The sequence below is a fragment of the Python bivittatus genome, unplaced genomic scaffold (genome assembly GCF_059951505.1).
Source record: "Python bivittatus isolate LINGU-HERP-01145 unplaced genomic scaffold, Pbiv_v1 ctg000020_np1212, whole genome shotgun sequence".
Lineage (NCBI taxonomy): Eukaryota > Metazoa > Chordata > Lepidosauria > Squamata > Pythonidae > Python > Python bivittatus.
Window position 1 is genome coordinate 90410173 of NW_028277030.1, and position 25801 is coordinate 90435973.

General features: G+C 37.0%; 1 protein-coding gene across 3 annotated transcripts in view; it reads left to right on the forward strand.

The window, feature by feature from the left end:
* RYR2 (ryanodine receptor 2) overlaps positions 1 to 25801 on the forward strand; it is a 332798-nt gene that overhangs the window by 183846 nt on the left and 123151 nt on the right. For all 3 annotated transcript variants that reach the window (XR_015796687.1, XM_088143916.1, XM_088143914.1), the window contains 13 exons: positions 762 to 962; positions 2409 to 2514; positions 3189 to 3332; positions 4592 to 4865; positions 10579 to 10693; positions 15128 to 15260; positions 15757 to 15860; positions 16817 to 16952; positions 17802 to 17988; positions 19538 to 19643; positions 20717 to 20837; positions 21718 to 21887; positions 24102 to 24322. Coding sequence is in view for 2 of the 3 variants with exons in the window: in XM_088143916.1 (XP_088000042.1) it covers positions 762 to 962; positions 2409 to 2514; positions 3189 to 3332; positions 4592 to 4865; positions 10579 to 10693; positions 15128 to 15260; positions 15757 to 15860; positions 16817 to 16952; positions 17802 to 17988; positions 19538 to 19643; positions 20717 to 20837; positions 21718 to 21887; positions 24102 to 24322 (2018 nt within the window). In the remaining variant the exon portion in view is untranslated. The remainder of the gene's footprint in view (positions 1 to 761; positions 963 to 2408; positions 2515 to 3188; positions 3333 to 4591; positions 4866 to 10578; positions 10694 to 15127; positions 15261 to 15756; positions 15861 to 16816; positions 16953 to 17801; positions 17989 to 19537; positions 19644 to 20716; positions 20838 to 21717; positions 21888 to 24101; positions 24323 to 25801) is intronic.

Below are 25801 nucleotides of genomic sequence, written 5' to 3' on the forward strand. Positions count from 1 at the left end.
AGTTGTGTACTATGTATTAAAAAGCAAAATATTAGTAAAAGTATTATTCAACCAAGTTCAGCATAAGTAAAATCCCATTGTTTCTCTTGAAAATATACTAAGATTTGGCATGCCTTAAGTAGATATAAATGTAACTTATCCCTAGCTTGAAAATAGTTTTACTGATAATATTATGTTAAAAATATTTATTTAACTAGACATATTATTTCATTTGAAAGTTACTTTTTCTTGGTATTTAGCTGTTACTAAGATACATTCGTTCATGAAGGAATATAGTGAATGTTTTTTCTTTTGAAATACGAAAGCACAAAATGCTTCAGAGTGTGCAAATAAGCAGGAAATGGTAAACATTTTGTTTTAAAGCAAATAATGAGGAAATTTGGGGCTGGCAGTTTAGAAAAACGTTCTAGACATAGAGAAAAATAGACACAAATAAAAAATATTTACAACATATGCATATTGCAAATAAGAAGAATATTGACAGATTAAAGCTGTCCATGAGCAATTAATGATACATTCCATGAGGTCAAAAAGAAATTAAAGATTTAAGCTGAGAGAAAGATAAGGGCAGAAAATTGAATTTTTCAGTATTCTGGAGACAATGAAAGATTTAAAAAATAGGAATAAAAAACAGTGGATGTGGATTGTATTAAAAAGAGAAATGACATAAATAAATGAAAAAAGCATATACCTAAAAGAGTAGTTTTAAAAACATGTGTTACCCACATTTATTTTGTTTTGTTCTGTTAATTATATTTCAGATGTGCCATTTACTCCAATACCTGTGTGACTGCCAGATACGCCATAGAATAGAAGCCATTGTAGCATTTTCAGATGATTTTGTAGCAAAACTTCAAGAAAATCAGCGGTTCCGATATAATGAAGTTATGCAGGCATTAAATATGTCTGCAGCTTTGACAGCCAAGAAAACAAAAGAATTTCGGTCCCCACCACAGGAGCAGGTTAATAACCTAATAAATACTTTTATATTCGGGTTTTGTTCAGTTTAAAGAAAATCTGTACAGGATATAGTTTTCCTGGACCAGAGTATATCAGACTGTAAATAAGAAAAGTTGGTGAATGAGAATTCTGATTTCCATAAAAGTCAGCTATTGTGTATTAACAAGCAGCAGTCACTTTTGACAAGCATTTTGCCCTCCATGAAAATATGGATCAGGCATGACATTACTTCAACTGTTTATGACTGAATATAGATGCAAATATTCTGTATGGGGGAAAAAACACACACATACATTAAAGAGTTGCATTTTGGGGAGATGGCTTTTATAGAATCCTTCTGATGTATTAGTTTTTACGTGCACGTGTTTTTAGTCCTTTCTATATTTTAACATTTTCAGCTTTTCAATGGGAAAGTTTATAAATGCAGGTAGTCCTCGCTTAATGACCACAGTTGAGACTGGCAACTCCGTCACTAAGCAATGTGGTTGTTTAAGCAAGACATCATGTGACCACAATGGACTTATGACCTCACTTCCACCACAGTTATTAAATGAATCACCTGTGGTTGTTAAGCGACACATCACATGACCATGACTTGTGATTTTATTGCCAGCTTCTCCATTGACTCTGTTTGTCAGAAGCTGGCTGTGAAGTATGCAAATGGTGATCATGTGACTGCAGGACACTGCAACAATTGTAAATGCCCACTGGTTGCAAAGTGCCTGAATGTTGATCATGTGACCATGGGGACAGTGTGATGGTTATAAGTTACTTTTTCAGGGCCATTGTAACTTTGAAGTGAGGACTACTTGTAGTTTCTTTTCTGCTATTGTATATGGAGTTCAGTTGACCCTGTGCTCTCCTCTTCTATCCTTGAAGTATGTATCTTCAGGCAATATGAGGATGCCTTGGACATTAATTACTAACTGTTGTATAAACAAGTTGTTGGACTTCTGATTCTAAATAGTGAAACAGATACTTCTGACATCTTCCCTGCAGCCCTTCCCCCAAGCATGATGTCCCCTACTTTGTTCTGAATAGGGACCTTCTAGCACAAGGTATAGGGGTCATGGAATCTTTAGTAATAGAAGAAGAATAGGAAAATCCTACTATGTGAGTTGAAAAGTTGCCCTTTGTGTTCTTTGCTTTGAAAGTCATTTGAACTATTTTAACCAGCACTAAAGGGAATCCCTGATGACATTGGTATTGTCGTCACCCCAAGTTTATTTCTATTCAGTACATCTTGCAGGAACTGAATTATTGAACTGTACAAAAATGAATCTAATGATAAGTCATTACAGTGAGCCAAATATCTGTACTTCTTCCCCTCCTTCCCTCCCATGGGGAGTTTCAAAACATTATTTGAGTCTAACAATACTGCAGTAAATTTCATTCTGCTTACATATCACCTCATAAACATTACTTCAAATATATATTTGCTTTTAAAGATCAACATGCTGCTGAATTTTAAGGATGATAAAAATGATTGTCCTTGTCCTGAAGAAATAAGGGATCATCTCCTGGATTTTCATGAAGATCTGATGGCACATTGTGGTAAACCTGAACTTTGAATACTCTTGCCCTGCTCTAAATATTAAAACGAATAAAATACTGATACGTTTTATTCAATAAAATGTGGTAGATTGAAATGTAATTTTAATACAAAGATATTTAAAACCATATTGAATATGGTGGTAAAATTGCAGTATGCAAGTGTAATACCAATCCATATTGCCTGCTAGAACATGCAGTCTCATATAACTCCTGCTGCCTTCAGGGAAATCATGTTGGGGGGCCAAGGACTTGGCCAACTATCACTAAATTACTTTTCTTCTTTTCAGAACTAGGTTCTGAATTTGAAATATAGTCTCCATAATAATGGCAGTGTGTAGTATAGTATATACCTGTTGACCCTGGGTTACTAGAATGCTCTTTTGCAATGCTGAAAAGGACAAGTTATATAAATTTAGAAAATGTCAATCAAATTAGGGTAGCTGTATTCAAATCTCTTAATGTTTTTTTTGGAACTAACATTCTCTTCATTTCCCTAATCAGAAGTTTGAGTTCTGGAACACTCTAAAATTATGGCCATGCTGTGAAAGGCATGCATTCAAAAGATCCACTCTAATTGCTCTCAAAATTCTGAGGCTGGTCTTGGAAATGAATACAGATATATTGTTTAGTTGTTATTTTTAATGCAGTTATAAATATTTGATATTTATGTCTAGGAATTCAGCTAGATGAAGATGGAATTCTAGATGGAAACAGTGATTTAACTATTAAAGGTCGCCTGCTATATCTTGTAGAAAGAGTCACAAACTTGAAAAAGAAACAAGCAGAGAAGCTAGTTGATGATAATAACAAGAAACCATGTAAGTAAAGTAAAATAAGGTTTAGTTGTTATCTGAATCTTCAATAAGAATAGTTTAATAATTCTCTCATTCTGACACCATAATCTCTTTCAGAATAATTGTCTATAAATTCAGTTCAACTTTAGCACTTTGGCTTATTGTGAAATAATTGCATGTTCTTCATTCAAGATTTGCTGGCTAAGAAGCCATAGGATCTGGCAGAAGGCCTGCTGAACTGAGGGGATGCAAAACAAATGGAATTCAGATAGGCTAACAAAACCCTCAGCAAACGAGTAATTGTTCCACTAGTAAAGATGCACTGATGTGTGTGTGTGTGTGGGGGGGCATAGACTCATCAGTGGGGCATGAGATGACCAATGGAGGCATGTACTTACACTATATTCTTTACTTCTCCAAATCAAAGCTTGCTGGAAGCTCTAGAGTCAGGGCAACACTCTTCTACGATGTGACCAGTACCCCGTCAGGACTGAATCTTACACATTTATGCCATTTAAGTTTTATTGCTGGAATGACCACACATAGGAATGACGGCTATTGCATAACAGCAGCTTTACATGTCTTCTTCCCCCTTTTCTCATCATTATTGGATAGAAAATTGTTATATTGTCATTAATTCACTTGCTTTGTAAAATTAGTTGATTAAAGTACAATTACCTTTTTAATTAAAATTTTATTGATTTTTACTAATATAAATAATTTTTTATTTTTAAATAATTATTTAAATTATTTTTACTTTATTTATTTAACGATAATTTAAAATATTTTAAATTATCATTTAATAAATATTTAATATTTTAATAATTATTTATTAAATAATTCAATAATAAAAGTGTATTATTTAATAATAATTATTATTATTTATTATATAATAAATAATAAATAATTATTATTTATTATTGAATAATTAACAATAAATAATGTAATAAAATGTAATAATTAATAATAATTAAAATATTTCAAGTGAATAAAATAATTTAAATATTTATGTATTTTATTATGTTAAAGAATAATTTTGTTTTTTTATTGTGAACATTTAAAAAAATGATTGGGATTTTTCTACTCTAGTAACTAATAAAGCAATTGCTTCTTTTCCTCTGGACTGACACTGTACTTTTTACACAGTATAATTTTTAATTTGCTTTTTTAAGAAATTCGTCATTTTGAATTTCTAATCCAAATTGGCATCATATGTGATAATTATTATTAAAGGTGAAAAAAAGGTTTTGTTGTATGTTTGTCTTAATGCTTTCTACATCTAGCAACTCTCCAACAGCTGATATCAGAAACTATGGTACGTTGGGCTCAAGAATCTGTAATAGAAGATCCAGAGTTGGTGAGGGCCATGTTTGTTTTGCTACATCGCCAATATGATGGGGTTGGTGGCCTGGTTCGAGCCTTGCCCAAGACATATACTATAAATGGTGTATCGGTGGAAGATACCATCAACTTGCTTGCATCTCTTGGCCAGATCCGTTCTCTCCTCAGTGTTAGGATGGGCAAGGAAGAAGAGAAGCTTATGATTCGTGGATTAGGGTAAAACCTTTCTTTCTACATATAACTTAACTGTTATATAATTGTCTTTGGTTGTGATTACCAGGAGAGAAGACAGTGATAGTTAGGAAGAAACTCATTCTCATAGGCTTCAAAGAATTTGCGCTGTGGACAGTAGGCTAATATGTGAAATGAAAATCTAGAAAATTGAAGATGATTAATTTCCTCCTGGCTTCTGACTCATACTGAAGTAATGCAATATAATGGTCAGGCTTCTCGAGAAATTGTCCATGTTGATACTGTTTGGTAATATCATGGGGGAGATATAGATAAAATATAGAGACAGATGGCAGATGACATTTTTAGACATAGGAAATGTGCTTTTTCTGTATTAACTTTCTGTTTAATAAGGAAAAGATTTCTGAGATCAAAGTGTATGTTTTTTAGGCAACTTAAACAGTGATGCTTTCTTCCTATAAATCAAGCAGCATAGCAGTATCATATATTTCATTTCTTTATACATTCATTTTAAAAAAAAACCAGTTTATACAACAATACATATACTTTTAAAAGATCTCATAAAAACAAATCAAGTGAAAATCTGCATCATCCATATTCAATAGAGAATAGCCCTGACTTGATTTAACTGATGAGCAATCTTTTTTCTTCTTCTTGAGAATAAAAAGGTAGAACTCAGATTAAAAACCACCGGGATGTAAATCCCACTTTTTGGAACTGAATCTGTCATTTTCATTTTCTCTCATATTCAAATATTTTATTTTCAAATTCTTTTATGAAAATACTGTAAGTTTTGGAAATTTCTGCTTTAAAAAATGACTAAACAAAATTCTTGCCCATCTTTTAGACTGGTGGTTCTCAAATATTTTGATCTTGGGACCCTTTTACATTCTTAAAAATGATTGAGGACTCCAAAGAGCTTTGGGTTATGTGGGTAATATCTATCAATATTTACTGTATTAGAAATTAAAACTGAGAAATTTAAAAATATTTATTTATTTATTTGACTTTGTGGATCCCCTAAAAGGGTTTCAGGAACTCCCAGGGATCCTCAGACCACACTTTTAAGAACCACTGCTTTAGATGAATAACCTTTTTTTTTTTTTATTCATAATTTGACATGCTCGTAGAGAAAGCTTCTTGATTTCCCCCAAAATAATCCCTTGCCATGGGCAGATCACATACTTCTGCCCTTGGAGTTCTCTGTGGCCACTCCCTACCACATGGAAGTGGGGCCTATTTGATTGGCCTACCCCTGGCAACTGATGGACCCAGTGTGGTTTCAGAGGAAACTTGGGGTCTTTCCCAAAGTTCTGGTGCACAGTCCAGCTGAGGCCTTGGTCACACCTTGGAATGAACCTGCTGCAGAGACTTTGGATCAGATCATTCCTGTGTGGACTCTCTGTGATTGCGGATCCTGTATAGCTCCTTGGTTTACCATGGAGCTCCAGGAGATGAAGTGATACAAGAGACTCCTAGAGCATAGCTGATGAAAGACAAAAAGCAAAGCTGACCAGGCACAGGTAAGAGCCTTTATTAGGACTTGTGGTGATAAGAGTGGCAAAGTGAGCCCACTTCTCTGCTCTTCTTGCATCTGCAAACAGCCAGCCAGTTGCCCTCTTTCTGGTGACCAGATTCCTTCTGAGTAAGGGGGTTCTGGGGAGCCCTTGCATGGCTGCTGTGAAGAATATTCTCAGCAACTGTTGGACAAAGTAATTTGGCTTTGCTTAGAGTTGGACTTTGGCTGGACAGGCCCTTTGGAAGGGACCAAGGCATGTCTGAGCTCGGCTATCTGTGAAGAGCATGAAATGAACGATCTTGAGGAAGAGGACAGGGTCCTTGCTTCTGTGAGCTTGACCATCTGTGTTCTGGACCCATGTCCCTCCTGGTTGTTTAAGGCCTTCCAGAAAGTGGCATGTGGTTGGGTCCAAGTGATGATTAATGCCTCATTGCAGAAAAGAGTGGTACTGCTTGCCATGAAGGGGTGGGCGTACACATTCTCAAGATGCCAACTTCAGACCTGAAAATATTATAGCTTTGTCCAATCTCCAACTTTCCCTTTTTAGGGAAGGTTGTTGAGAGGGTGGTGGGCGCTCAGCTTCACTGGATGAAGCAGATTATCTGAACCCTTTCCAGTCAGAGTTCAGACAAGATTACAGTACTGAGACAGCATTGGTTGCACTTGTGGGTGACCTTTGGAGGGCTTGGGATGGGTGTAATGCAATCATCCTGGCCCTCCTGGATCTCGTGGTAGCTTTCAGTACCAGCAACCATGGTATCCTTGGTATCCTTCCAGCCTGGCTTTAGGGATTGAGAGTGGAGGGCACTGTTTTACAGTGGTTTTCCTCATTTCTCCATGACTAGTTCCAGTTGGTTTCGGGGGATGTCTATAATGGAAGGCTTGAGCGAGTAGGATACTGGAATGGAGGATCAAGGTTATCAGGAGGTAGGGGAAGCATTCCAGAGCAAGCGCCTCCTCAGTCCTCAGCAAGATCATGGGAACAGAAAGAGGAGGAGGCTAGCCCTTCCCTAGGGTCTCATGAGGTTATATCCACTAGTTGCTTTAGCATAGCTTTAGTCTGAAGAGATTCTGTCTATTAGGTGTAAGCTAATAAAGGAACTGTACTGTACTGGATTGCCTCGTTGTTCTTGGGCTGAACCTGACAGTGTCTAACCCTAGGCCCTGCAGTGTGGGATGCCTTAGGGTTCAGGTCTCTTACCAGTCTTTAATATTTACACAAAACGGCTGGGTGAGGTCATTCAATGGCATGGGGTGCTCTATCACCAGTATGCTGATGATACCCAGTTATACATGTCCACCCTGGCTGGGCAGGCAATGCCATTCAGGAGGCTGTGAGGGTTTGGAAGGGGAGGAACTGGCTCTGACTCAACCCTAGACAAGTGCAAGACAAGCAGCTTAGGATTTTTGTACCCTCTGGATCTAGTCTATTAGGTGTAAGCTAATAAAGGAACTGTACTGTACTGGATTGTCATCTTTGATTCTTGATGAGGTAGCCCTTCCCCTGACAGAGCTGGTATACAATTTGGGCATCCTCCTCCTGGACTAGCAGCTCCTTCTCAAGGACCAGGTGGCAGCCGTGGCTAGGGGAACTTTGCACATCTACATCTTATGTGCCAACTGCACCCATCCTTGGACTGGGAGACCTCGCTCACAGTTACTCATGCATTGGTCATTTAAATTACTGCAATGTGTCCTACCTGAGATTACCCTTGTAATACAGGGCCAGGTTATTTGTGAGCCTACCTCTCCCTGAGGGTATCTGTCTATTCCACCAATGAGTGCGCTCTGGGTTGCTTTCCTTAAATGTTGTCATCTAGTGGGGCCTGGAAAGTGTACCTTCTTTGTAACAGCCCCTACCTATGGAACTTCCTTCCCCTTGAGATCTGGCAGGCCCCCACTCTACTAGTTTTATGGAAGGCCTTAAAAAGCTGGCTCTTCCCCCAAGCGTTAAGATAGGATGAGGTTGGAGCAGTGATTGCAATTATGTATTGGAGAGTGTTGTTTTAGGGCACTGGGAGTTGGGCTTTTTTTGGAGGCTGTTCTTTATTGTTCCTTTTATGCTTTTATTGTCACTGTCAGCTGCCCAGAGTTATGGTGCATAATATGTAAGTCTCTTAAATAAATAAGTAATAAAAATTCTTTTGAAAAGCGATCAGCAATCTCAGCTAACTAAAGTATAGTGATGCCTAAATGACATGTGTGTGGTGATATCATCAGATCAATTCCCTGATTGCGTACGTATGTTCTGATGTCTGATGCAAGTGCATGAGTTGCAGTATTTGCATCATAATGTCATTACACATTTTTTGGTCATCTGCCCCACTTGTCTCCCCACAGATGTCTATAGAAGGTATTCAATTTTTGATTGGCTGCTTGAAGGAATCCAACTTTGTTTATGTGGGACAATCAGGAGGACTCTTATTTTGTCCACTGTGAATAACCAGAGTTCATTGTCAAGAATTGTTGGTGCTGAGATCCTCCTTTGTCACTGTGGTCTTTTACTGTTTTTTTTTTTTAGTGATATAGTCATTCTTTTCTGAACCTTATGCTTCAGATGGGTACCTGCCTTCCTGCCTATATTTGCAAGTGGGGAACATGAGGCTTAATAATTCATGTGATTCCTACATGCTGAGGCAGTTCTTCTTCAGACTACCAGGTGCCATGTCTAAAAACCGGGATGAGACCCTAATGTTAGCCCTAATGTTTGTAGAAATTAAGTATAGTTGAACAATGCTGATAGCCTTCCCAAGATTATCCTGAGATTCATATCCCACTTAGGACCCCCCGCCCCAAAAAAAGGAATGCCCTGTCTGACTAGTTTTTCTAACGTACATTCTCCTTTGATTGTGCTTTGTCCCAGCAGGTTGAATCTTGGTGACTACATGGACACATAGTCATTCTAGAATTCATTGGTATCTGATATCCTGCCATTTGTTGAATATTATATGATACTCAAATATTCACCAAATTATGTATTTATTCCTTTATTGGATTTGCAATTTAATATGTAAATTGGCATGTGATAAAAATTATGGATAAATTTTGCTATAGATGCTTGGCATCTCCAACAATAAACCTGCTGATTATGACATGTTAATTTGAAAAGCATTAAGCATCAGTCCTAATTTTTTAAAAAAATCTTCTTTAAGCTATCACTTAAAAGATTAGAGATCCAAGTCCAATTTAATTCATCTGTTTGCACAAATTTGTTCATCTACTTATGTCGTTGGGTTTTGGGGAAGAGGAGGATGCTTGTTCAGAAAGCCTCCCCGGGAGCCTCGTGACATGTTCTGGCTTAGATAATATGGATAATTAGATAACTGCCTTACCTCAGGGAGTTGGGTCACCTAACTAGATGTATGGTCCCTTCTTAGGGGTGGGGGGGGGTGGCAGTGGAAGATGGGAAAAGGAGAAGAAGGTGAGGCAGGTCTAGGAAATGGTGGCAACAGCTCTAGGAAATGGAACATAAAAGGAGCCTTGATATGAGAAGATGAGACATGGCAGCATCAACAAACAGGGCTGGGGGTTGTTACCCTTCTCCAATCCTCTCCTCTCTGTATGCTTTTTCTTTCCTTCTCCCACCACAAAAGGGGTTTGCCTGAATCTATTTGCAGCTGCAAGGTCAAGCTGTCCCAGTGGGTTTACTTAGGATGGTGGTGGTGACTTCTGCCACAGCTTTGAGTGAAGGAAAGGATAATTTTTATTTTAATCCCATATGCACTTGCTAAGGCAAAGCCAGAGCGCTGTCCACTGCACCCTTCACTTTGCTTGGGTAAGCCAACAGCCAGTTTCTTCAGGCAGAGTGGGAGTGAAGGTGCCCAGTGGATTGTTTGTGACCCTCCATAGTTTTAGAATCTCTGCTCTAAGATATTTATTTGGATAAATTCCAGTTTTCTGAATAGATTCTTTATAGCAGAATTAGGACACACTTTTTAAGAAAAATAATGTCTGGAACCAACTTAAGCATACTCTTCTTAACTGGCCTTGTGTATATCTTTTGTGGGCAATCTTAGTGATTTTAGGAGCAATTACTTATCACTGCAGGTAGAATTACATCTTAGGTGCTTCTACCACCAAATTGCAAGCTATCCTAATTTTTTAATATATTTTTAAAAATCATATTAAATGGTATGGATTGGACAGTAAAAATTTATAAGTAGATGTAAACTAATTGAGATTTCAACTTATTTTTTGTCATTTTTCTATTTCTAATAGGGATATTATGAACAATAAAGTTTTTTATCAGCATCCTAATCTTATGAGGGCACTGGGGATGCATGAGACCGTAATGGAAGTAATGGTGAATGTACTTGGAGGAGGAGAATCAAAGGTAATGTATAAGGAGAAAATACAATTTAACTGTTGGCTCTGTTGCCTGATATAGCTGCTTATCTCTTGTTGACAACCAAAATCTTCTTTGGTTTAATTAAGGATTCAGATTATCTGCAAAATTGCACATTTAACCACTATGACCTATAACTTGGTCACTAAGTCTAAGAATGATAAATACATTTAAATAATTTTGTTGTAGGCTGCAAACAGAGCAATGAACATTAGGTAAAGCTTTATACAGGTAGTTCTTGATATCCAACCACAATAGGGACTGGAATTTAGGTCGCTAAGCGATTTGGTCATTAAGCAAATCAGAGCTGATTTTATGACCTTTTTTACGATGGTCATTAAGCAAATCACTGCGATCATTAAGCAAATCACGTGGTTTTTAAGCGAATCATGTGGTTAAGTGAATCCAGCTTCCGTAATGGATGTTTTTTACTGGAATTCACTTAATCACGTGATTCGCTTAACAATCATGTGATTCATTTAATGGCTGTGGTAATTCCCTTAATGACATTGTAAAACAGGTTGCAAATTGTGATCATGTGACCACAGGGGTCATAAAGCACTTTTCCCAAGACCGTTGTAACTCTGGACCATTGTTAAATGAACGGTCATTAAGTGAGGACTGCCTGTATATGGATTTTGCTCTCAGTTAATTATGAAAACTCTGAGCATTACATTTCATGGTTATATTACCTAGTTTTTCTAGGAGCTTTCATTACAGGCTTACAAATTAATATTACCCCCCTCCCCCTTTAAATACTTCTTTTAAATATCAGAAAGAATCTGGTAGCACCTTTTAAGAGTAACAAATGTTATTATAAGTTTTCTGAGCTGCAGCTCACTTCATCAGATGTATGGAGTAGTTTAACTGATGTAGGATTTAAATATATTGGGATGAGACAAGGGCATAAAAAGGAGGGGAACATAGAGTAGTTATCAAGATGAGGTGTCATGGGGACAGATTACAAATATCCTATCAATAAACAACTGTAATTTGTTAAAAACCCTTTGTGTTTGTTCAGACCCTCTAAGATAGCCTGAAACCTCTTAATGTATATAAACTCAGCTGTGTCTTGCCCAGTTGTGCTGGAAAAATTTCTTTGTTCCAAAACAACTACTTTGAGATCTGTGATGGAATGTCCTGGGACATTAAATGATCTGTTATTATTTTGTCCTTGTTTTGACTCCTGATGTTAAATTTGCACTCATTAATTTTTTTGTGTAAACTCTGTCCTGTTTGTTCTATATAGAATCCAGAGAGACATTGCTGGTAGATGGTGGCATATATTACACTGGAGGAAGAGCATATGAAGGCATCTCTAGCCTTGTGTGTGAAGTTGTTGGGGCCTGTAATGGTGTTGCTGATGTAATTGTGGGGACAATATAGGCTTCTGGGCTTGTTTCAGGATCTGGTTCTCATGTTAGTATTGCTGTCTCATTGTTTTTTGTTCCAAGTGAGAAACTGCTTTAGATTTGGTGCTTGTCTGTATTCAGGTAGGGGTCTATCACCAAGTGCCTCAGAACACGCAGTGTCCGCATCTAGTATGCTTTTTAAGAATGCATTTGCATGGCTTGAGTTGTGAGCTGTAGGTCAGTGGAAATCTGTTTTTGTGGTCTGTCTTTTAATAGGTCATTCTTGGGAATCAATCTGGCTCTATTGATTTGTGTATTGATTTTGCTGAATGCCTAGTTTAATTCCATCAGTTAGGTATCTCTGCCTAGTGAGTCAGAACAAATGTGATTGTAATGTAGATTCTGGCTATAGACAATAGATTAGGTGGTATATTCTGAATGGAAGCTGGAAGCATGAAGGTATGCATGTCAGTCTATAGGTTTCCTGTTTAACATGGTGTTTTTGAATTCATCATGTAGTTTTACTGTGACATCAAAGAAGTGGATTTATTCTGTAGAGAGGACCAGACTTAGGTTGATGGTGGGATGGTCTTAAGCCCTTGATGGAATTTAATGAGAATCTCTTCCATGTGTCCAGATGATGGAAATGTCATCAATACATTTCAAGTAAAGAAGAGGTTTGGGGGTTAAGAACTGAGAAAACATTGTTTTAGGTCAGCCATGAAGATGTTGGCATATTGTGGAGCTATGTGTGTGCAGCCAGTACCTCAGCTGAAGACCTGCTGAAATTTTCTGCTCACCAAATAATTCCTAGTTAAGCTCTTCCCAGGTGCAGCAGCAGCAGCAGCAGCAGCAGCAGCAGCAGCAGCAGCAGCAGATATTCTAACCTCTAAATGATAAATTGGGAGAGAACAATTTATCATGTTTGAGCTGGTTGTCATGGATTTCAGTTCATGAAATTAGATGCCCAAATTCGATTAAGAAACAGGCTTAACAGGGGCAGTTTGCTTAGTTACTACAGTTAGCCCTAAACTGGGCCTTCATCCAAATACTAATATTCCATCTGAACTATATGGTTTTGGTGGGAAGTGGAACCACACCCAAATGGGTGTGTGTGTGTGTGCATTTATCAACTATTCAGGTCACCATTGTATACAAACTGGTTAGCAAACAACTGTACTGAGATGCACAATTAGATACCTACATGATTTTTTTTCTCCATTTCTTCCTCTGTCAAATGATAAGTACACAATTCTGTTTGGCTGTGGTCAAGTGAGGAAGTATGTGCAAGTGAAGAATGAAACTACAATATCATATTTTTGTACCTTCTCTTCCCTTTCCAACCTGTCATTAAAGTTTAAATTTGGATAAGATATATTTTTAGGAATGTGTGCATTAATTGGCATACATTTCAATGTGTTAATATTGTCTTGTGTGCATGTATGTGAAAGGATATTGAAATATACCACTTTAATTATTTGTTACTTTTTAAATTTTGGCAGGTAAGCTTCTCTTCAGATAAATGTAGAGTTATGTTGAATTCTGTGCTTAATAAGGAAAAGTTGCTACCACATTTAGTGAAACCACTGTGTCAAAGGAACTTTGTGGCATAGGCTGGGCATACATCTATACAAGGGAGTAGTGAGAGAAAGGGGAAAATGGTTGAGGCAATACTTTAAATTCATTTCAGAGTTTAGTGAGGGGCGGGCATATAATGATGGAGAAAGTCAGCAAGCTTAATCAGCTGACATTAAATGGACAATCTACAGTTTAAACATTTCAGAAAAATTCAGCAGTACTTCTAAAGTATGAAAGCAGCATTGGTAGTGGGAACAGTTAAGAGTGTATTATCTAAGAGACAGAGCTGTCAGGATCATTTTCAAAGAAGAGGTTATTGAATCAGTAGAGACAGGAGGTTTTCCAGACTTTCATTATTGGCCTCTGCCTGAACATTGAGATGGTCCTTCATGGAATATATACTTCTATACAGAATAGCCCTGTTGCAATGTGATGTTGAAAATCATTGTGGTTATATCCTGCCTAGTTGTAGATTATTCATGAATGGACTGGGTCTAAGTGGAGTTGAGCCATAAATTTTGGCTAAAAGATGCACTGGCTGAAGTATGGTTTGATCCTGGGAAATGGTTGTACCTTTCATTGTTCCAATAACAAAATTTAGAATTAAATTTCTGCTTGGGCAGTAAATTTGAGGGAGAAGTTTCTCCTTGAGCAGAGGGAAAGTTGGAAGGCAGAAGGGATTGAAATTATACCTCTCTGAAATCTGCATAAAAGGCTACAGAGCAGAATCTTTCAAAGCAGAGTTCAGGCTTGATACGTGAGGAGAAAGGGAGGAAGACCCTGAAAATGTCAGCAGAGCAGCAACAGAGAGCAAGTACTTGATGGGACAGTTGGTTTTATTAGCTCTTCCCAATCCAGCCTTTTTTGTCCTACTAGGAATTCTCAGGATGCTGGGATTTTCTTGGACATGTACTTAGAATTTTCCTGTGTTGAAAAATTTACCAGAGAGCATTGGCATCTTCAGTTAGCCACAGACCTGTTCTTGCATAAATCCATATTTGCATTAGAATGTCAGGGGCAAGTATGAAGATGATAGGTTTGGATCACAGTGCATGTTTCATTGCCCCCGCCCCCCGCCAGAGGACTTTTTACAATGGAGTCACCGTTAATTTGCTTAACAATAGTGGTCACCTCCTATGGTTTTCACTCCCATCTCCCTTGGATGGAGGTTATTTGGCTTACAATTTTTAATCTGCTGAATAATGGAACCTGAACGGAACACTCCTTTTTTCTATCATGACCAAACCTCAATGTGCCCATTTTTAGGTTCTTCTCCCTGTAATGGCTTCATTTGATAATGCACGGAATAAACTTTAATGGAGCCAAAGTTTAAGCATTGATTTTGAAAAAATCAGGAATTCCATTTATTATTGGATACATTATCTACATATTTGATTAGTTTTACAGAAAAATAAATGAAAAAGCAAATAACATGATACTGAGGTTTTTTTATATATAGTATTCTTGCTCTAACATAGTACTGTTTGTCTAGGAAATCACCTTTCCTAAGATGGTGGCAAATTGCTGTCGTTTTCTATGTTATTTTTGCCGCATCAGCAGACAGAATCAGAAAGCCATGTTCGATCATCTTAGCTATCTTTTGGAAAACAGCAGTGTTGGACTTGGTAAATATGTATTATATTTTCTCTACAGTCCACTACTCATATAGTGTTTATTGCTGTTAAATTTTTTTAGAGTTCACAAATTTTTGGCTACCTTGTATATTAATTCTAAACTTCTTAGTGCAAGTCTTCCAACACCTCTTAATAATGAGTTATTCTTACTAATTAATATTATGTGTCAGCTATTGCATTGACTGGCAGACCATTTATGCAGTATAGCTTGCTTAGAATGGATGTATTTTTACTGGATTCTCATATCCCCTAAATACTGAAAATGCATGACAAGTGGGAATATGGAGTAAAACTATTGTACAATAAATACAAATGTTGTATTATTCTAATGATACTGACTCAACAAAAGCATGGCTTTTATGTTATAAAATGTGGATTTCAAATTTGAAATGTAAGTTGGAAAATACTTTCATTTAGCTACTGTATTTTGGTCACAGAATCCTGTGTTGTTTTGAGATGTTGCCAATTTCTGAAATTCTTTTGATAGCGTCTCCTTCTATGCGGGGATCAACACCTTTAGATGTTGCAGCAGCATCGGTAATGGATAATAATGAGCTTGCACTGGCTTTAAGAGAGCCTGACTTAGAGAAGGTAAATCATAAATATTATAGAATATATATTTTTGTAAGTATGCATATATTCTTTAGCAAATGATAGCAGCAGTTTGCATCCTGTTAGCAATGTAATTTTCATATGCAAGAACCCCACATACTGTAAGGCTTGTGATTCATGCTGTCACCTAGCAGCTTAACAGCTGATTGTTTATGTCAGCAGCTCCAGTCAGAAGTGTTTTGAGGTATGGATCTCCTTTGGATATTACTGTGCAGTATAGATTCCCACAGAAACAATGAGTGAAAATGTCCATGGTGGACTACTATCTTGGGTTCAGCAGTTATTTTATATGGAACTGGATATACACACAATCTCTCTCTCTTTCTCTCTCTCTCTCTCTCTCTCTCTCTCTCATTCTCACACACACACACACACACGTACTGGAATTTGGTTTTAGTTTCATCTTAAAGACACTTAAAGATCTTGTGCTTGGAAGAGTAGATCTATGAACAGAGGATACCATGAGCCTGTGGGAGCAATACAAAAAACAGGAAAGGAGAGAAGCACCCACTGTACAATTCATATGTTAGTGATTACTAACATAAGAGAAAAATCAAAACTATATACAAATTCCAGAATAGAAATAAATTTAGAAAAAGTAAATTGAAGGAAGCTTCTGGTACATTTATTTTTTTTCTATAGATGTATTGACCACCACATTGTTAATAGAGGTAAATATGATGATGAACTATGTTTAAGTAGAAAGTTTTTCGTAGAGTTCAAGATAAAGGAACTAAGACTACTGTGATACAGTGGAGAAAAGAGCAGTCTGAGAATCATAGATGAAGATTTAAAAAGCCAGGATGGAGAAGGGAGGAAGATTCCGGGAGTACGAAGTGTGTTATGGGCATCTTCAAATTGGATAACATACATACGGGGGGGTAGGGGGGAAGGGCCGTAAATGCTTCTATTGTTTAATTTTGTCTTGCTTTTAGGTAGTCCGCTACTTGGCTGGCTGTGGTTTGCAGAACTGCCCTTTACTGATTTCTAAAGGCTATCCAGATATTGGATGGAATCCAGTTGAAGGAGAACGATACCTGGATTTCCTTCGTTTTGCTGTTTTTTGCAATGGTAGTGTTAAGATCCTACAGTTTTTGAATAACTTTGTTTTCCCCAAGTAATTATATCTTAACTACAGTTACTAAGGTATCAGATTAAGTGCTGCTTCTGACGGTGTTTGTGACATCATAGTTTGGTAAATGTTTCCCTTTTAGCAATCTTCTTAAGCCATTCTGCATCATTGAGAGAAACCTTGAGAGAAAACTTGAATCATTTGATAAATAGCATATCTTCCCTACCCAACATCATTGGCATCTCTCCCCTTCTCCTCCTTCTGTGTTGAGAATCTGTATGAAGCTCTCTAGGTAGCTAAGTTTGTCCATTCTTTTTCTCCTCTCATGTATTAGTACCTGTCCTATATCACCACTGGCTTCAAATATCCTGACTCCATGCTCTAACTCCACCCAACTCTGGCTTGCTTGCTCTGATGTGATGTTTCTAAGGGCTAACTTCAAGCCAAACACAGACTGTGCTGTGAGATGCAATTGTTTGGCTATGTAACACTCAGATGCCAGCAAGTTAGAGAGAAGAGCTGGAGGTTTTTCTAATGTGGTGGCTGGAACAACTTCTAATGATGTTATCTGAGACTCCTATGGATACTGATGAAGTGGACAAAGTTTCTCATAGATTGATTGTCTGATTCAGTCCTTCAAGTTTACTGTTGGGCTGGAGATAGTGGTGCTTCAGGCACAATGTTGGTTCTGTCCCCCTCCCCCCACCCCCCAGCAAACATAGTAGTCAAATTTCAAAATGAACAAAGCTATAGGTGGAGAAAAATATTGGATTTCTTTACCAGATGTTATAGAAACTAATTCCAGATTTTTGGCTTCATCACGAAGTTCAGTTTCTATATGATTGTAGGAGAGAGTGTTGAAGAAAATGCTAATGTGGTGGTCAGACTACTCATTCGACGGCCTGAATGTTTTGGACCAGCACTGAGAGGAGAAGGTGGAAATGGCTTGCTTGCTGCCATGGAGGAAGCCATAAACATATCAGAAGACCCTACAAGAGATGGACCTTCATCAGCTAATGGATCCACTAGAACACCGTAGGTAGAATGGAAATTATTATTCCCTGAATCAAATTTCTTACAGGATTCATGGTTTCTAAAATGAACTATATGATGCTGGCCTATGAGCATAATAAAGATTTGTTTGTTTGAAACTGTATTAGCCTGATCTGTAAATAACATAATAGACATGAAAAAATAAATTATGTCACTTACAAAGCCGAATAAATTAATACTAATACTAATTCTTAAGTATAATACCTAATGTTAATTTTTGTGGAGAATTTTAGTAACAATCCATTCTTTATGATAAAAATGATAAGAATCTTCTGCTTACTACAAACACAAACCCTCAAGATCAGAGGAACATCAACATATGGACAAAAGCATTTGCAAGCTGTAAATCCTGTTTATATCCTGCCTTACTATCCATAAGTTGATCACAGATAGGCAATCGAATATTTCACGATCTAGTTAGGGTAGTATTTAATCACCACCCCACATAATTCAAGTTATATGTTGTGGCATTATTATTTCCATGTGTCCTAAACTTCTCATGGCATAAACCTTTTTACTGAGGTGGATATCTCTGTTCACCAGTTATTATAATTGCTGAGCCAAATAGTCCTCCCACTGTTTTTAGAGAACCTTTTGTCAATATCCCTTTGATCCCAGTTGAATCAACAGTCTGATTGGCAACAATAGCTCAGCAGCATTCCATTTGTAATTTAGTGTTATAGAGCATTGTTGTGGTTAATTACTGCTAAAAACCTCCTCAAACATTTATATTTATGTTGAGTGACAGTCAGAGGCTTCACATCTTAGATGTGAAGGTGAACTTGCCTTTAAATGAGATGAAAGTGAATTTACCTTTAAAAGTGAAATGACTTAGAAGAAAAAGAGAGAAAAGGAAAGTTTTACTATTTTTTCAAGATCCATCTAGGCTAGGTGTTTTCCAAGTGGGGGAAATTAAATGTGTGCTCAAAGGTTAACCATATCTTTACTTCTTAGGTTCTCTCCCAAAGATTCAGGGGGTATTTTTGTTCCATTCCCAACTCTTAAATTATCTTTTGCAATCTCAGTCTCTCTCCCTCTCTCCCTCTCTCTCATGCATACAAACAAACAGACACACAGACACACATGCATACACACTTATTTATAATTACAGCCTGGCATGAATTGTGATGGCTTGTATACCATGTGTGAAGAATACTATGAAATATTGAACTTTATGATATGAAGTATTAAATGCCTGGAATGAGTAAATAAGATTCACTGTGGCTGTGGGCAGGTGGCTTATGATGTAAATGCATATTTGAGGCTCTATATCTATGCAAAAGTGCAAATAAACAAAAAACTATTTTGTATTATTTCAGACCAAGGGCTAGAATTAGTGAAAAACCCTCACTATAATTGACAATGCCTCTAGCATTGTCTTGAGGATTTTTTGAGCTCTAAAATCTTAGTTTTAACTGGATGTGCCAAGGGTGGAACCCAGGTACGATTAAAGATAAATTATATAACAAATCTAATCACTATAGATTTTTATTTCTTCACTATATTTTTATTTCTCTGTAAAACTGAACAGAAGTGAGGTGGAAGAAGAGGATGATACTGTTCACATGGGAAATGCCATCATGACTTTTTATGCTGCTCTGATTGATCTCCTGGGACGATGTGCTCCAGAAATGCATGTAAGTTATGCATGTAATTAGTATCCATTTCTTTTGTTGAATTTATATCTTATCTGTGTTAATAAATAATGAGAACCAGAATGTGTGATTCATCATCCGTTTTCTGATTCAAGTATTCCTGAATTCATGGACTTGTGGATGAGACAGTGGTACCCATGAACCAAAAGAAGTACCAGCAAATTCTGGGTAACCCCATGGTTTGTAGAAATATGAAACAGTCAAAGAAAAAAAATCATTCTCAGCAGGATCAGTCCTATGCCTATATAACCTAGTGAAGATTTAATGTTATAAATAATTACCTGGCTGAGAGGAGAAAATTAGAACTAGATAGGAGCGATGGAAAAGATGGAAGAAATGACAAGTAATTATTCTATGGACCTCAATTTATATTGCTTTTTGTGTTGAGACACATACTTCAAATTATACTAAATTTTAGCTAGAAATGCTAAAATTCAAAATTTTATTGTAGGTAGAATTTGAGAATCAACATATCTACTTCACTTCATACCACCAAAGCTGTGACTGACCCCAATTAAATCACTGAGGCTATGGTTCTTGACTGACTGTTGTATGGGGGGAAAGAAAGAAAGAACACGAATGTGAATAGATATTTGTGTGGTGGTGGTAGTTGAATGGAATAAAGTAACTTGAGCTCAAATAGAATCACTTCACATTCTAAGTGTTCTTCCCCCATAGGGAAATTATGTAATTTGATTTTTTAGAAATGTGAACTTTTCATTTCTGTCTTATTTGACGTAAATGGAAATGACTGTTAACATAATCACCTCTTCAGATCCTTCAGGGGAATATTTACCATCAGAACTATACCTGCTTTTAATAGTGAGTCATTGGAATATGATATCAAGCCCACTGTCTTTGAACAAATGTTGAGTTCTATGAGATTTGAAGTTGTTCTATGTGCCTTGTGTTAGTTCACAGAATTGTTATCTCGTGCACATGAATGTATAATTAGCTCATGAATAGAATTCTTCTGTATAAGGATATATCTGCATTCTTTAATTGCTGCATTCTCATACAAACCATCTAAACACATAACTGCCTTATTCCATTAGCTGATCCATGCTGGCAAAGGGGAAGCCATTAGAATCAGATCTATTCTGCGGTCCTTGATTCCTTTGGAGGACTTGGTGGGCGTAATTAGCATTCCTTTTCACATGCCAACAATAGCAAAAGGTAAGAAAACTCTTGCAGTTTCTCTTCTTACCATTTATTATTAAAAACCCTGAGTGATTTATTTCTTCTTTATGTCATGAAGGTGGAAATACTCATTTTGTAAATCATTACATGAAAGCTGTCTTAGAAATTTGCTTACAAAAATATCATTGGAGAATGCCAGAAAGTGCCATTTATTTTATTTGGTGCAGAATGGTGTTAGAATATCTTAGTTATATCAGAGTATAAAATTAGGGCTGTAATTTAATTAAAAAAAATAGCATTGAACAAACTTTTTAGCCTTTGGTTGATGACTCGTGCAGTTAATGTACAAATATATTCTTACACACTGTATGTACCTATACCTGCGTGCATACCTGAACAAATATGTAGGTAGGAAGGGGAGGGTAAAGCATCCTCAACCCGACTCAGAAGTCTGTGAGAGAAAGTTAAATCCCCCAAGTTATCTCTCCACTTCTCTCCCTTGCTTTCAGATACCACTCTTGTAGCTGCTAGTTGCCTCTTCTATTGTGAACGGGCTTGTCCTTTGAGGTGCTTTTGCTGCAAAATACCAGCGCATCAGCGTCTCTGATTTCTGCCCTGAGAGAATTCAGTGGTTGGTGAAAATGAGCCACAGTGATGCTGTCTGCACTACTGTAGTGTTATGATAAAAAGTGCCCACAAGTGCAGGGGAAACAGGAGATTGTGGGCATCTGTAGAAGAGTAATCAAAGGTTTTGCTGAGTTTCATGTGGATTGCTCATTCGTCTTTAGATTTTGTGCCCAAGTACAAAATGGGTTATTTTGGGGCATTAAAACCATCATGTTCATTTACACTTCTTGGAAGGAAGTAGCATTATGAAACTTGAATCTAAGTAACTCTCTCTCTTTCTCCCTCTCAGATGGCAATGTTGTGGAACCTGATATGTCAGGGGGGTTTTGCCCCGATCACAAGGCAGCGATGGTATTGTTTCTTGACAGGGTCTATGGAATTGAAGACCAAGATTTTCTTCTACACCTACTAGAAGTTGGCTTTCTGCCAGATCTTCGTGCAGCTGCTTCATTAGATACGGTAACAAGTAACTTTTAACTTTAAGTTAATCAGAGTTTTCTGTTTTATCCAGGTTTATCCTGTGCATAAATTTTGATATTTTAAAAATGATGAGTTAGTGTTAGTCAGTTAGGGCTGGGCAACACTTTAGATTCAAAGGCAACAAGTGAAACTGCGTGTGGGAGCCTTCGTGTAGCCCCAGTCTGCAACTCCTTAAGGCGATGGTGACTTTTTCTGGAATTCCATGGCAGTGCTTTGTAGCTGCTGCACGATTCTGGGAAGAGATGTTTGGTTTAAAGCTTTTGAGACCTGGGAGGTCAGGTTTCAAGTTCAGCGGATAGTTTTAAGTGAACACTGTTTCTCAGCGTTAATTAACCTAAACAAGAAATGACATCTAGGTTTGTAGAGAGAATGAGTGAGGGCTCCTTTGTATTATATAACTTACCTCTTATACAAGGGGGCTATGAAGTTGAAACCTTGACCTAGCAGTACAGACATCCATTTTTTAAAAAAATTAACTGTAATTCAAGCACAATTGAAATGTTCAAATGAAGTTACCTCTGTCTGATTAAATATTTGATTGTTATAGCACAAGATGATGCACAAATAGCTCTAATAATACTGTAGGTTAGATCCAGAGTGTTGTGCCATTACTGCTAGCATCCTGGGAGCAGAGTTCTACTCAGAATGCCTCACTAGCAGAAAGGAAAGAGAGGTACTTTTTGCCAAGTTTCTCCTCTTCCTACAACTCTCAACACCTGTGCTTTTGCATAATCCCCCAGTTGTTCCACAGTTATCTTTGGATGGAAGGAGAGGAGAGAATTAACAAAATGACTTCTGGATCTGCCAGCAGAGTTCTTTTGCTGGCTGGAAGGCATCGCAGGACAAAAGAAGTCTTCCTTATCCATGGGTGGAGGGGCATTTTCTAGATCCAACTCAACAAATGTTCCTGCTCATACTGAACATTTATTTTGATTCACATACGTGGTTCGTGTTCTCTCTGCTCATGGGTACTATTTCAACTTTGATTCAGGAAATTCTCTTCTTGCACATATTGGATTTATATGTATAGATTATATGATATAGGCATATGATTTTTATTATCATAGAATGTTTGTGTTACTTATCATTTCAAGCAGAGCTATTTTTAAGCTAGCTTTATCATTCATCATCTCATCAATGGATCTTGATTAAAACCTATCACGTACAGTGTTACCTTTTGAGATAGACAGATTGATTGATTGATCCCCATCCTTAATATGGGCTTAACACTTTGGGGTACCTATTTCTATGTATTTGTGAAAAAGTGACTGGGGTTCAACAGGGCACTTTCTTGTTTGATTAGGACAAAGTAATAAATACTTGTGTTCATATAAATAAACATTTGTTTAGAATTCAATATTTTCTCATTGACATCTAGAATTGGTCAGATTTAGTTTATGCAACTAAACTGAAAGGAAAAGAGAAGCAATTTTTAATAAAGTACATTTTACTTCAAGGCCTGGAAACTAAGCCAAAGAGGAGGGAATGTTTAAAGTAAGGAAGTCTGGTGATATTGTGGTTTTTGTGGGGAAAAAAAAAGCTTGCTGCTCTAACTCAGGCTTAATCTAGGCATTTGCCCTACCTTTATTTTCTTTAGCAGTTCATGATGAAGAGATGAAATATTTTATTCTCATGTTACACATATCCTAACATTGAATACCTAAGATACATGGAAACGTTTCCCCTGAAAAAGACCATTAAAAAGAAAACAGAACAATGGGTCTCGCATCAAATAGCAATTACTACATACTGCTCAAGTCCAATCTTTTGGAGAGGCAGTAAAATGAAAAAATAACTGCTGATTGAATGGAAAAAGAGAAGTGGAAGGCAGCTGAATAGCAGCTGAGTCTAAAAACAATTGGAAAGCAAATGGAATTGCAAAATGAATGTGATTTTAATATGGGAATAATAAAACAAATGATGTGTTTTAATTACGATTACTGTATATGGGCTGCAAAAATTGGGGCAACCGTGAGATAGTAGCCAAAAGATACAGAAAATCCTATTGCTGTCTAGTGGTCCTTCAGAGTTTGCATTCCTAATTTTAATCATGAGACTGAATGGAATAAAGAAAAATATATATTTCATATTCTTAATAGCTCTTTAGTCTTCTAAAAAAATCATAGCTCAAACATACTATCTGTCATTTTTGTGCAGCAAAATATCTGAACAGCTTTATCATTTGTTTTATAGGTTGCACTGAGTGCCACAGATATGGCCCTGGCTCTTAATCGGTACCTCTGCACTGCTGTTTTGCCTTTATTAACAAGATGCGCTCCTCTTTTTGCTGGAACAGAGCATCACGCTTCCCTTATAGATTCCTTGCTACACACTGTATATCGGCTTTCCAAGGGCTGTTCTCTTACCAAAGCTCAGCGGGATTCTATTGAAGAGTGCCTACTCTCCATTTGTGGGTAAGGATAGGTTACACAGCAAATAAGCAGAAAGAATGGGTGGAGAGAGGAACACTAAAGGGGATACCTTCTTTAAGAAATTATTCTTTTTTTAATATAATTTTTATTAAGAATTTTGATTACAGTAGTAAAAACTAATACAAACTAAACTTAGAGAAAGAGAATAGGAAAAAGGAATAAAAAGTGCAGGAAAAAAGGAAGAAGGAAAAAAAAGAAAGAATATAATAAAGAAAAAGAAAAGAAATTTAGGACTTCTAACTTTCATCACAAGTATAAATTTAGTAACTCTTCACCCCCTATAAGGTTATAGATAGATATCTCTTCATCCCGTATCCCATCCCTTATCTATAAGCAAATCCATAAAACATCAACTTTTCAATCCTGGTATCAGCAAAAGGTCCATGAAGGGTTGCCAGAACTTTGCAAAAAATATCTTATTTTACCCTTGATCAAATAAACCAACTTTATATTCCTTCCTTTTACTTCTACAGTCTTAATCTTTAATTCAATCAAATATTGTCATAGGATTTGATTTCTCTTCTTCTTTATCCCATCGCACAGATTTTTTCAAGGCTTTAACAAGCCTGTTTTGTAAATCCAATAAGAAAATATTTTCCAGGTAATTCCCTTTGTTTATCATTTGTATTTCCCCTTTAATTTTTAAAACTTCAGCCAGTTTCTTTTGTACCAATTGAAGAGAATATATGTAGCTCAGGGTTGAACTGTGGAGTCCTTGGGGCTCTCTGAGCTTGGTTGTTTTCTTGCAGACATTTCGTTACTGGCTAGGTTTCAACATGGTTTCAACATGATTTAACTATGGTTAAGTTGGACAGGCTTAACCATAGTTTTAACTGGGAAACTGTCAGCATCTTAGACCAAGCTAAATCCAAAAACGCGAGGGAATTCCTGGAAGCTTGGTATTCAGGCAAGTCAGCCATCAACAGGAACATAGAGATAAGCAACATCTACATGCTATTCAAAAGAGACAATAAAAAGGAAACAAAAAGATTCCTCTCCAGCAATCAGGACTCAGATAAGCAAAGATTAACACCAGACAAACAATCAAGCAGTAAACAATCCCCTAATCAAGGAACTACCGACTCAAGACAATCAAGCAGTAAACAGCCTAATCAAGGAACTGCCAAGGAGAAAACAACATCCCCACCAACACTGACAGGGCAAGCTACTGTGTATAAACAGAGAGCAAACCCCACTCCCTTCTAGCACTGAAGATGTTACCTAGTCAGGTAACAAAACATCTGCAAGAAAACAACCAAGCCCAGAGAACCCAAGGACTCCACACTTTCTTTTGTATATCCAGTAAAGTGTCCTTTTCCAAATCATTCTCTTGGCCTGTCATTTGTAGTTCAATTTTCAATACTTTCTCTGTCTTGTCAGATATAATTTGTTCCACATCTTCATTCCTTCATTAATATCTTTTAGACATAGTCTATCCATAGAAGCAGACATAATTACTGA